This window comes from Lutra lutra, chromosome 6 (assembly GCF_902655055.1).
Source record: "Lutra lutra chromosome 6, mLutLut1.2, whole genome shotgun sequence".
Classification (NCBI taxonomy): domain Eukaryota; kingdom Metazoa; phylum Chordata; class Mammalia; order Carnivora; family Mustelidae; genus Lutra; species Lutra lutra.
The window spans coordinates 97092918-97106270 of NC_062283.1; the positions used below are offsets into that span (position 1 = coordinate 97092918).

General features: G+C 38.5%; 1 protein-coding gene and 1 pseudogene across 1 annotated transcript in view; both read left to right on the forward strand.

Moving 5' to 3' along the window:
• ADGB (androglobin) overlaps positions 1 to 13353 on the forward strand; it is a 169507-nt gene that overhangs the window by 141645 nt on the left and 14509 nt on the right. Inside the window, exon 32 of the mRNA XM_047735160.1 lies at positions 12229 to 12405. Within this exon, the coding sequence (XP_047591116.1) occupies positions 12229 to 12405 (177 nt within the window). The remainder of the gene's footprint in view (positions 1 to 12228; positions 12406 to 13353) is intronic.
• On the forward strand, positions 1231 to 9766 carry LOC125102545 (calcium-independent phospholipase A2-gamma-like; annotated as a pseudogene).

Below are 13353 nucleotides of genomic sequence, written 5' to 3' on the forward strand. Positions count from 1 at the left end.
TTGTTTTGTTTTTTCTTTTTCCGGCACTGAAGTATGAGAGATGGGGCTGGAGAGGTAAATAAGAGTCAGAAAGAAAAAGGCCTTTAAGCCTCATTAAGAGGCTGGGATTCTGTTTATAGCCCAGAGGTCATTCCTTCCAAATTCCTTCAGGGCCAGTTAGGTAATTGCAATGATAGGGGTAAAGAAGAGGATGTGGGGGCAGAGTTGAGGAGTGTGAGTATAGAACTCAAGATACTCAAATTTAGGTTATTTAAAAATACTGAACTCAAAATACCTATAAGGATAAAATCTTCCCAACATTTGTCATCACTGTTTAGGCTCAGCAAGGCTGGGGGTGGGTTGGGAGACAGGAGGTTAAAAAAACTTATTGACACGGTCAGATTTATATTTCAGATATGCTGGTGGCTTTTAAAGGTATACATTTAAGGGGGGAAAGACTAGGGATGGGGAGAATAACTCAAGAAAGTACTGCAGTAGTCTAGGCAAAAGAGGGCAAGTTGTATCAGGTACAGGTAAGAAAGGAAGAAGAAGACAAAAAAGAACTATCAAGGAAACAAATAGTTTATGTAGTTATTAATCCCAAATGGGTGATGAGGAACAAGAAAAAATAAAAGATATCTCTCAGGTTTACAGCTGAATCAACTGAACAGGATGTTGGTACCACTAGTATAGGACTTTAAAGGGAAATTAACAAATTAGGGGGAAGAGGCAGTGATCACGTCCTACAATTCAGTCGTAGAAAAGCTGTCCACCTGCATTGCCAAGTTTGTCTGTTTATCTGTCTTTCTTTCTTTTTCTTTCTAGATTTTATTTATTTATATGATAGAGAGAGTGCATGTGAATATATATGTGGGGAGGAGGGACAGAAGGAGAAAGAGTCCTGAGCAGACTCTATGCTCAGTGCAGAGCCCATGCTGGGCTCCTTTTCTTGACCCTGAGATAAGGCCTGAGCTGAAACCAAGAGTTGGATGCTTAACAGACCGAGCAACTCTGGTGCCCCACCAAAGTTTAATTTCCTAGTTGGAGTCTGCCTTTGGAAACATGGTGAAATAAAGAAGCTTAACCTGACCTCTGCTGAGAGTAGAATGGAACTGATGAGGGGGGAAGGGTAACCCCTTGGGTGGGGCTCTTCCCTTGTGTTGGAATTCAGTTGGTGCAGGCTGACCTAGTCAATGTCAGTGCTAGGAAGAGGCAAGTTGCCAAGGCTGCAGAAGTTGCAACCTGCATCCCATGAAACAGGAAGTCTTGGAAGGAGAGAAACAGCTGCATTTTTTGTGCTCACCCAAAGATTATTGGAGGATAAGTCACATCCGTCTACAAGGAGGTTTTCATACAAGCAAAATAAGATGTAAATGAACCAAAAGAGAAGCAGATTCTATGGTAAATCCTGTTATTCTTCGAACACCCATAGTTTACATATTGAAATTTTAAAACTTAGGACTTCAGCTCCCAAAGGACTTATAAAAGTGATCATCCCTATGTCCTATATTTATTTACTTTTTTTTTTTTTGGTAAAGATTTATTTACTTATTTGAGAGAGAGAGAGCACAAGTCAGGGGAAGGACAGTGAGAGAAGAAGAGGGAGAGAATCTCCAGCAGATGCACACAGAGCCCCATATAAGACTCAGTCTCAGGACACTGAGGTCATGACCGGAGCTGAAATCAAAAGTTGGATGCTTAACCGACTGAGCCACACAAATGTCCTATTTTTAAAAATACTTTGAAATTTGTTTTGAAGGTTGTTTTTATCCATCAGAATGTAATGATTTCACATTTAGCTCAAGGTAAAGCAAGTTTAAGATTATTTAAAAAAAAATCAGTTAGTGGCTGGTTAAAACAGAAAAACATTAAACAAACCATCAAATCCCTGAAGAAATACAGTGTTCAGTCAGCAAAAAATACTCTTCTGGTGGGGGGATGTCATGTGAATGAAGACAAAGATAGGCAAAGTCTTTTATTATACAAATAGTATTACCATAAAATTTGAAGAGTCATTCCAATTTCTATCAAATCATATTAATTCAAACTTCAGGTGTAAGGGAAAAAATGCCTTATAAAAGGAAAATAAACATTTCCAGGATAAATCAGAAATTAAAGATAAACACATTGAAGAAGAAAAATCCAGTTCTCCAGGTCCTAGCATCCTGACTGACAGAAGTTGTGCTCATATTTTCCTTATACCCTATGGACAAGCCTGCAAGCCCCACTGGGACAGCTGAGATTCTTCCAGTTTCAACTAAACAAAGTACTGCTAAACTTACTTTCTTATCCCATTGAAGGTGTACAAGCCTAATAGCCAGTTATACTGGTGGGCTTATCTCCAGATCAAAGTATGATTGAGTCAGAAGAATAAAAACAAGTGATCAAAGCTGAGCAGACTATGGCAAAAACAAACAAGCAAAGGAGAGAAAGAATTTATCTCTTCAGCAAGAAAAGAATACAAGGGTGAATATTAATGACAGAACCTGAGCTTTAGTTCAAACATTAAGAACAGCAGACCCAAAGCTTTGCATTAATAAGATTGAAGAACTGACTCTTTATCTGCTGGAATGTCTTGAGGGAAAAGAAGAGGATTTTGTGGAAAGAGTTAATTTATATTTATTACAACTGATATAAGAATTGGTGCTCTTCAGGCCTTAATTGGCTTCATGAAGCCAATGAAAAGAAGAGGTATCCAAATTCTCACAACTGATGGCAGAGGAGCAAGGTGATGTGGTTGCTCTTCAGATACATTGAAAATTAGTTGAAATTACTTAGAACCCATTTCCTCAGCATCTTGACTGCATTGTAGGTATAAGCACAGGGCCATATGAGCTTGCATATTTGGGTTGTTTCATAGGGCCCTGGATGAATGTGAGGAACTTTATAAAAAATTAACATCCCATATGTTTTTATAAAATGTCATTGTTAAAGCAGTCAAAATGAGTTGGAGCCAGGCATTTTATGAGTCAAACATGGGGAAGTACTCTTAAGGTTAGAATGGGATATGAACTAATGACTGAATGAGTAAGAAGTCCTAGCTGTGTTGTGGTAGCTGCAGTAAGTACCATGAAAAACAGAGGAGGAATGCCAAAAGCTTTTGTGTTCAAAAACTATGGTCAAGGGGCGCCTGGGTGGCTCAGTGGGTTAAGCCTCTGCCTTCGGCTCAGGTCATGATCTCAGGGTCCTGGGATCGAGCCCCATATTGGGCTCTCTGTTCAGCGGGGAGCCTGCTTTCCTCCCTCTCTCTCTGCCTGCCTCTCTGCCTACTTGTGATCTCTGTCAAATAAATAAATAAAATCTTTAAAAACAAAACAAAACAAAACAAAAAAAACTATGGTCATTTCCCCAGAGTCAAGTCTCACTATTTGGGGGAACTGTCCGTATAAAATGTGGAAGGACATTTGAGCCTCATCTGCTACTCTAGGCTACTTTGCAGAGTGTACATTTGATGAAATGATCTTCATCAAGGTGGTTTGCTTCTAAATAACTCCTAAGTGTTAGCACTGCATGAGCATAAACATTTTGGCCAGATGTCCCATAAGTACATAGTATCCCTAGGCACTGGACATTATAAGAGACATATGAGAGATACCATGATATACATAAGTTTGAAAACCAAACCGTCTAATGTTATAAACTGCTATAGATATGGAAGTCCATATAGATCTTGATGTTTTTTTACTTCCTGATATCTATTGTAGATTTAGTCCTATAATGTGTGAAAACATACCTCTAGATGAAAGTCAAAATGAAAAGCTGAAGTTGGAAGGGTTGAGGTACATAAAAAAAAAAATTTAAAAAAAGAAAAGAAAAAGATGGCAGAGGAGTAGAGGGCCTTCTTTTAACCAATCCCCTGAATTGTGCTGGATATCTACCAGACCATTCTGAACACCCATGAAATCAGCTTGTGATATAAGAAGATATATCTGGATCTCTACAAACAGAATATTTTAGGTGGTTGGTCTTGAGGTAGGAAGCAGGGATTCATGATTCTGCGGACATACATCAGAAGACAAATGGAAGGGGGAGGGAGCCTCTGGGATCCTGTGCCACTGGAGCACAAAAGCCTCCCATACTGGGGACTGGGCACAGACTTGCAGACTGGTAGCTGTGAGGAAAGGACTTTAGGGCAGCACCCTAGACTGAAACCTGGAGCTGCAGGGACACAATTGGGAACTGGGGGCGGCTGGAGGTTTTAGAAGCACAAAGGACAGAGACATGCCTGGACCTTGAAGCAAGAGCTTAGAGAGCTGCTGTGGGGCTCACAACCAGGATGCTGTGGTTTTGGGCAGCACAGACAGAAGTGGAGACAGTGTGGTCTGGAGAGCTCACTGAGAGCCAGACTGCAATCTCTCTGTTCTGAGACAGAGGTTTGGATACGGACACTTCTGCTCTGACTCTCAGGGTGGGGGATGCAGAAAGCTGCCAGAAAAAGCCACCAGAGAACAAAAGTCCCCCAAACCTGGTTTTCATTGAGCCCATTCCCCCTCCACAGGGGGCAGAACAATTCTACCCAAAGAGGGTTACCTGAGTAACAGTGTGGCAGTCCCCTCCCCCAGAACACAGGCTGGAAGAACAAGAGGCTGACAACCCTAAGGTCTCTATAAAACAAGTGCATCTTCCTTGGCCTGTGGTCAATAATTTGGACTCTGTATAATCCTTCAACCACCCCTCAACAGAATGACTAAGAAAAGGAACCCCCAACATAGGAAAGACCAGAGACTATGAACTCTGTCACAGAAATAATGGATATATAAGCAAGAGGTCAGAAACAGAATTCAGGGGAACAGTTACACAGACTAGGTAGGAAGGAGAAAATCATTAATGGCAACATAGATTTTCTAAGGGCAGAAATGAGAACTGATCTGGCAGAACTTAAAAAATGCTATCAATTAGATCCAATCTAGTCTAGATAGCTAGGGTATCTAATAGCTGGGGTAAATGAAGCAGAAGGATGAATTAGTAATCTAGAAGACAAGCTGATGGAAAAGAAGAAACAGGAAGAGGCCTGGAACAAACAGTTTAAAATCCACGAAAACAGAATTAGAGAAATAAATGATGCCATGAAACATTCCATTGTCAGAATTGTTGGGATCCCAGAGGGGGTGGAGAAAGAGAGAGGACTAGAAAATATATTTGAGTAAATTGCAGCTGAGAATGTCCTAATCTGGGGAATGAAACAGAATTCATGTCCTAGAGGCAGAGAGAACCCCTCCCAAGATCATGGGGGAACAGACAAATGCCCTGGCATGTAATAGTAAATCTTGCAAATCTTAGAATCAAGGAAACCATTGTAAGGGCAATTAGGGGGAAGAGATTCCTTACATACAGAGGGAGGAACATCAGAATAATGTCAGACCTATCCACAGAGACCTGGCAAGCCAGACTGGCAAGATGTATTCAGGGAACTAAATGAGAAGAACATACAGCCAAGAATTCTTTATCCAGCAAGACTGTCATTCAGAATGGATGGAGAGATAAGGAGTTTCGAGGAGCAGCAGAAACTGACACAATATGTTACCACTAAGCTGGCCCCACAAGAAATATTAAGGGAGGTTCCATAAAAGGAAAAAGATCCGAAGAGTGATATCGAGCAGAAATATATGGAGACAATCTATAGAAACAAGGACTTCACAGGCAACATGATTGACAATAAAATCATATCTTTCAATAATCACTCCCAATGTGAATGGCCTAAATGCTCCCATAAAATGGCACAGGGTTGCAAATTGGACAAAAAGACAGGACCCATCCATATGCTTTCTACAAGAGACTCATTTTGAACCTAAAGATACATCCAGACTGAAAGTGAAGGGATGGAGAACCATCTGTCATGCCAATGGACCTCAAAAGAAAGCTGGGGTAGCAATTCTCATGTCAGACAAATTAGATTTTAAGCTAAAGACTGAGTTAGAGATACAGACGGACACTATTTCATTCTTAAAGGGTCCATCTAACAAGAAGACCTAACAATTGTAAATATCTATGCCCCCAACATAGGAGCAGCCAACTACATAAGCCAACTGTTAACCAAAATAAAGAGACCTATTGATAATAATACATTAATTGTAGGGGACCTTAACACTCCACTCTCAGTAATAGACAAATCATCTAAACAGAAAATCAACAAAGAAACAAGAGCTTTGAATGGCACACTGGACTGGATGCACCTCATAGATATATATAGAACATTCCACCCCAAAACAACAGAATATTCATTCTTCTTGAGCACTCATGGAACTCTCTCCAGAATAGACTATATACTGGATCACAAATCAGGTCTCAACTGATACCAAAAGACTGAGATTATTCTCTGCATATTCTCAGACCACAATGCTTTCAAACTACAACTCAATCACAAGAAAAAGTTTGGAAGAAATTCGAACACTTGGAAGTAAAGACCATCCTGCTCAAGAATGTTTCAGTCAACTAGTAAATCAAAGAAGAAATTCAACAATTTATGGAAACCAATGAGAACAAAAACACATGTGTCCAATAACTATGGGTTATAGCAAAGGCAGTCCTAAGGGGGAAAACATAGTCATTCAAGCATCACACTAAAAAACAAAAAAATCCCGAACACACAACCTGTCTTTACACCTTAAAGAACTGGAGAATCAATAACAAATTAAGCCTAACCCACACACAAGAAGGGAAATAATTAAGATTGAAGCAGAGATCAATGAATTAGAAATCAGAAATACAGTAGAACACATCAAAAAAATTAGAAGTTGATTCTTTGAAAAAATTAAGATGGTTGATAAACCACTGGCCAGACTTATCCAAAAGAAAAGAGAATGGACCCAAATCAATAAAATTATGAATGAAAAGGGAGACATCACGACTAACACCAAGGAAATAGAAACAATTATCAGAAATTATTATCAACAGCTATATGCCAATAAATTAAGCAACCTGGAAAAATGGATTCATTCCTGGAAACCTATAAACTACCAAGACTGAATCAGGAAGAAATTGACAACCTGAATAGACTAACATCAGTAATGAGATTAAAACAGTGGTCAAAAACCTCCCAAAGAACCAGAGCCCAGGACCTAATGGTTTCCTGGAGAATTCTACCAAACCTTCAAAGAAGAGCTAATACCTATTCTCCTGAAGCTGTTGCAAAAAATAGAAACTGAAGGAAGACTTCCAGATTCTTTTTATGAAGCCAGCATTACCCTGATCCCCAAACCAGGCAAAAACCCCACCAGAAAGGAAAATTTCAGACCAATATTCCTGATGAATATGGATGCCAAGATTCTCAACAAGATCCTAGCTAATAGATCCAACAGTGCATTAAAAAGATTATCCACCATGACCAGGTGGGATTTATCCATGGGATACAAGGTGGTTCAACATTTGTAAATCAATCAATGTGATAGAAAAAATCAATAAGAGAAGAGAGAAGAAACACATAGTCCTCTCAATTGATGCAGAAAAAGCATTTAACAAAATACAGCATCATTTTCTGATTAAAACTCAACTTCATAAAATCCATCTATGAAAAACCCACAGCACATATCATTCTCAATAGGGAATAGCTAAGAGCCTTTCCCTTCAGATCAGGAACATGACAAGGATGCCCACTCTTACCACAGTTGTTCAACATAGTACTAGAAGTCCTGCAACAGCAATCAGACAACAACAACAACAACAACAACAATAACAAAAAATAATAAAAGGTATTCAAAATGGCAAAGGAGTCAAACTCTCTCTCCTCACAGATCACATGATACTTCATGTGGAGAACCCAAAAGACTCCACCCCAAACTACTAGCAATTCAGAAATTCAGAAATGTGGCAGGATACAAAATCAATGAACAGAAATCAGTCGCTTTCATATACACAAACAATGTAACTGTAGAAAGAGAAATTAGAGAATTGATTCCATTTACAATAGCACCCAAAACCATAAGATACCTTGGAATATATGTAACCAAAGAGGTAAAAGATCTATACTCTAGAAACTACAGAACACACATGAAAGAAACTGAAGGTACAAAAACATTCCATGCTCATGGATCAGAAGAATAAACATTGTTAAAATGTCTATACTGCCTAGAGCCATCTATACTTTCAAAGCCATCCTGATCAAAATGCCAATGACATTTTTCAAATTGCTAGAACAAACAATCCTAAAATTTGTGGAATAGAAAAGACCCAAATTGCTAAGGAAATGTTGAAAAAGAAAAACAAAGCTGGGGGCATCATGTTGCCTGATTTCAAGCTACATTACAATCTGTGATTACCAAGACAGCACGATACTGGCACAAAAACATAGACCAATGGAACAGAAGAGAGAGCCCAGATATGGACCCTCAAGTCTATGGTTAAATAATCTTCAACAAAGCAGGAAAAAATTATACAGTGGAAAAAAAAAAAGACAGTTTCTTCAATAAATGGTGCTGGGAAAATTGGACAGCTATATACAGAAAAATTAAACTTGACCATTCTCTTACACCATACACGAAGATAAACTCAAAATGGATGAAAGACCTCAATATGAGAGAGGAATCCATCAAAATCCTAGAAGAGAACATAGGTAATACCCTCTTCGACCTTAGTCACAGCAAATTCTTTCAAGACAGTCTCCAAAGACAAGGGAAACAAAAAAGAAAATGAACCTTTGGGCTTCATCAAGATAAAAACCTTCGGCACAACAAAGGAAACAGTCAACACAACAGAGGCAACCCATGGAATGGGAGAAGATATTTGCAAATGACACTACAAAGAGCTGATATATATATCAGAACTATAAAAAACTCAAACTCAGCATCCAAAAAACAAGTCAAAAAATGGGCAAAAAACATGAACAGACACTTCTCAAAAGAATACATACTAATGGCTAACAGACAGATGAAAAAATATTCATCATCATTAGCCATCAGGAAAATTCAAATCAAAACCACATTGAGATACCACCTTACATCAGTGAGAATGGCAAAAATTGACAGGGCAAGAAACAACACATGTTGGAAAGGTTGTGGAGAAAGGTGAACCCTTTTACACTGTTGGTGGAAATGCAAGTTGGCACAGCCACTTTGGAAAACAGTGTGGAGGTTCCTCAAAAAATTAAAAATAGAGCTACCCTATGACCCAGCAATTGCACTACTGGGGATTTACCCCAAAGATACAGATGTAGTGAAAAGAAGGGCCATATGTACCCCAGTGTTCATAGTAGCAATGTCCACAACAGCCAAACTGTGGAAAGAGCTGAGATGCCCTTCAACAGATGAATAGATAAAGAAGATGTGGTCCATATATACAATGGAGTATTACTCAGCCATCAGAAAGGATGAATACCAAATTTTGCATCAACATGGATGGGATTGGAGATTATGATAAGTGAAATAAATCAAGCAGAGAAAGTCAATTATCATATGGTCTCACTTATTTGTGGAACATAAGGAATAGCATAGAGGACATTAGGAGAAGGAAGGGAAAAATGAAGAGGTGGAAATCAGAGCGGGGGATGAACCATGAGAGACTATGGACTCCAAGAAACAAAGTGAGGGTTTTAGAGGGGAAGGGGTAGGGAGATGGGTGAGCCTGGTGGTGGGTATTAAGGAGGGCACAGATTGCATGGAGCAGTGGGTGTTATATGCAAATAATGAATCACAGAACACTACATCAAAAATAACAAAATAAATAAGGAAATGAAAAAATGAAAAATCTTGCAAAAATATTAAGCCAAGGAAAAGTAATTTTGCAGAAAATTAATGACTGGATAAAATTAAAAACTAACATGTTTGGTGGCCTTCCACTTTTTTTGAAATTGTGACAAATGTGCACATATAGAATAAAAAATGAGAAGCTTGTTCAGAAAATCCACCATTTAATAAGGAATTATGGGATTCATCCTGAGTTAACTTTGAAATGCTCCTGAATTCTGGGGAATACTGAAAAAGATGGTGTTTGGATCAGTTTGCATAGCACCAAATGTATTCTTGGTTACAAAATTCATATTGGAATTGGGTTTTTAGGATATTGATAACTAAGCTTTAGGAATCTTAATATTGTGCCAGTTGTTTGGTAGACCTTGGTATTTTATCTTTTCATGTTTTAAAATGTATTAATACATGTGCCAAACAAGAAACTGAAAACTATTATATTATATTTTGTATTTTTACTTTAATTACCATAATCATGTTGAATTTATTTGATCATTGATTTTATTTCACATAAAAAAGCTAATTTCTTCTTAAATTTATAGTGCTTATGTTTTCACTAGCTACATTTTACAATCCAAATGTTACTTTTTTTTTTTTAAAGATTTTATTTATTTATTTGACAGACAGAGATCACAAGTAGGCAGAGAGACAGGCAGAGAGAGAAGAGGAGGAAGCAGGCTCCCTGCTGAGCAGAGAGCCCGATGTGGGGTTCGAGCCCAGGACCCTGGGATCATGACCCGAGCCGAAAGCAGAGGCTTTAACCCACTGAGCCACCCGGGCGCCCCCCAAATGCTACTTTTATTGTAATATCTAAATGGATACAGAAAAAGAGAAGTTTCTCTACCAAGGGATTATTACTTTTGAAAGGACTAGATACAGTTTTCTTTTTAAAATTAGGTTATTTTAACATTGTTTTGTTAGAAAATATAGATGAAGTGGTTTCAAGAAAGTATTTTGTTCCTCTTGAACGAGATAATGTTGTGTGTTAACTTTTCTAGCTGTAGCTCCAGTTTATCATTTAGTGTTAAGAAATCAATTATTTGAAGGCACTGAAAAAAATATTTTTATCATCAACAAAATAAATTATTGAAATTTAAAACAAATTGAAATTTAAAACAAATAAGCTTAACTCAATCCATAAACTCTTACAGTGCCCCCCTAGTCCTTCATCATACTCCCTTTCCTGACCCCAGAGTTTCTGATGAACTCATTTATTAAACAATATAAAAGATGATAAAATCTTTTGTACCGTGTTGTAAAAGGAAGAGAGAAAAGAATTTCCAATTGTGAGATTTAAGTTCTCATCAGAATATTAGAGGAATATTGTAGAAAGCAAGGAGATCTTTTTGGTAACATTGAAACCAAACTGCCCACAACAACTTTATTCAGTGGTCCTACCGATCCCTGCTTCCCCATCTTCATTATTCAACATGAATAATTGACAATTGTCTCAATCATGTGTAAAGTGCTAGTAACCACATTAGATTCAAGCCTCTCTCCCTACCAGATTGTCACCAATGAGCATCACTCATCTAGATATTTCAAGTCCTAGGGGCACCTGGGTGGCTCAGTGGGTTAAAGCCTCTGCCTTCGGCTCAGCTCATGATCCCAGGGTTCTGGGATCAAGCCCCGCTTCGGGCTCTCTGCTCGGCAGGGAGCCTGCTTCCCTTCCTCTCTCTCTCTGTCTGCCTCTCTGCCTACTTGTGATCTCTATCAAATAAAAAAAAAAGTCTTAAAAAAATTAGATATTTCAAGTCCTAAATCAATCTGCTCCCAGCTTATGGCTTATAAAAATGAAAATAATCCTAGAAGATATCAAAATGTTACTTTCATAATGAATATATATCTAGTGTATCCACACGTGGCATGATCAACTATCCCTACCCTAATTTTTGTAAAGAGGTGCCACATAACTCTAAATGTAATTTAGAATTTTTTTCCTTACATTTTAGATAAAATTTGTGTTTAGTGAAATGCAGTAAAATTAATTGTACAATTCAATGAATTTTGACTAGTGTATTACATTTGACTAGTGTATTACAGCATTACATGCTGTAATCTACATCTCTATCAAGGTATAAGGGATAGATCATTTCCATAAGGTTGGAGATTCCCTCAAACCTGTTTGCAATGGACTCTGTCATCTTCACACCTCACACCAGGTAGCTGTTTTTGTCTGTTCTGGAATTTCAAACAAATGAGTCACCCAAGTTGTATTCTTTTGTGCTTGGCTGCTTTATCTCAGTATGATGTCTATCTGTAAGATCCATCTTAACTGTGGTATACTTCAGTAGTTTATTACTTTTTATTGTTAAGGTAGTGTTCAATGATATGAATATATGATAATTTGTTTATCTATTCATCAATTGATAGACATTTATATTGTCTCCTCCTTTTTTTGGCTATTGTGAGCATAAAGCTGTAATGAATTTTTTTGTCCAAGTATTTTTGTGAACATGTGTTTTCATTTCTCCTGGGTACATACTTAATAGTGAAATTATGGGTCGTGAGCTAAAATCCAGACCCTTTTGACTGGAGGGCAATACCTAACCCAAAGGTTTTTATTTATCAGATATCCACTGTTCACCCTCAACAAGAAGACCCAAATAAACCCTACTGGATTTTGAGGTTGGTCACAGAACACAATGAAGCAGAATTTTTTGAAGTGAAAAAGGATACAGAACGAGCAGATGAAATCCGAGCCATGAAGCAAGCCTGGGAGATGACTGAGCCAGGAAGAGCTATCAAGGTCACTTGAGTTGGAAAAGTTGTTCTTTAACTTTCCATTCCTAGGCACCAGTCTGAAGTGAGAGCCACGACGGTGAAAGCACATAGTCTTTCCTTTAGGAACGGTATCTGGAATTTTGTTAGACACTCACTAACTACATGTTAAGACCATATTTAAACACACTGTGAAATGTGCGGAATGGCTGATACCAGATGACTCACAAAAGGGAAGCACATGATGGTGCCACTTTATTGGTCCAAACTGTGGGTTTCCTCGTTCTTTTACGTAGTGTGGGCTGTATTGATGTGGTTTTGGAATATACATGAGGTTCAGTGGGGTGAGGTCTGGAGCCAATGACCAAGAAAGAATTCTTGTGACGTCTTTGGTGCAAAATATTGGTTTATTGAAGCACAGGGACAGGACCCATAGGCGGAAAGAGCTGCTGCTCAAGGTTGTGAGCGGTGGCTGACTATATACTATGGGGTTGGGAGAGGTAAGGAAGAAGAGAGGTTTCTGAAAGAACTTTCATTGTTAAAGAAGACTCACAGGATACTAGAGGCCTTGCGACTGTCAAGTTAGGTTGTTTTACCCTCTAGCAAGGCATTAACATGAAGATAGTTGGAAACTTCCTGGAGGAACATTATACTCTGCCTGCTTCAAGTATCTGTGAATAGGCTGCAGGTTATAAGCACATATAATTGTATCTACATTTCCTTCTGGAAGCTAGGCTGTTGATAGAAGTGCTTCGTTCTTATAAATTGCTGAGACATTTGTAAACTGAGGGAGACTTGGGTCTTGCAGGATTGTGATCTCTATAGATTAACTATTTGTTTTTCCTTTCCTTAGTTTTAGGGCAGCCAGAAAGAGCCTGAGGAATGTCACATAGATCCCATTGGTGGGGGGGGGGGTTGTGGGGTGTCAGGTTCTGCTTTGTCCTCAGCCTCAGCTTGCCTTCTGTTTCCTCATCAG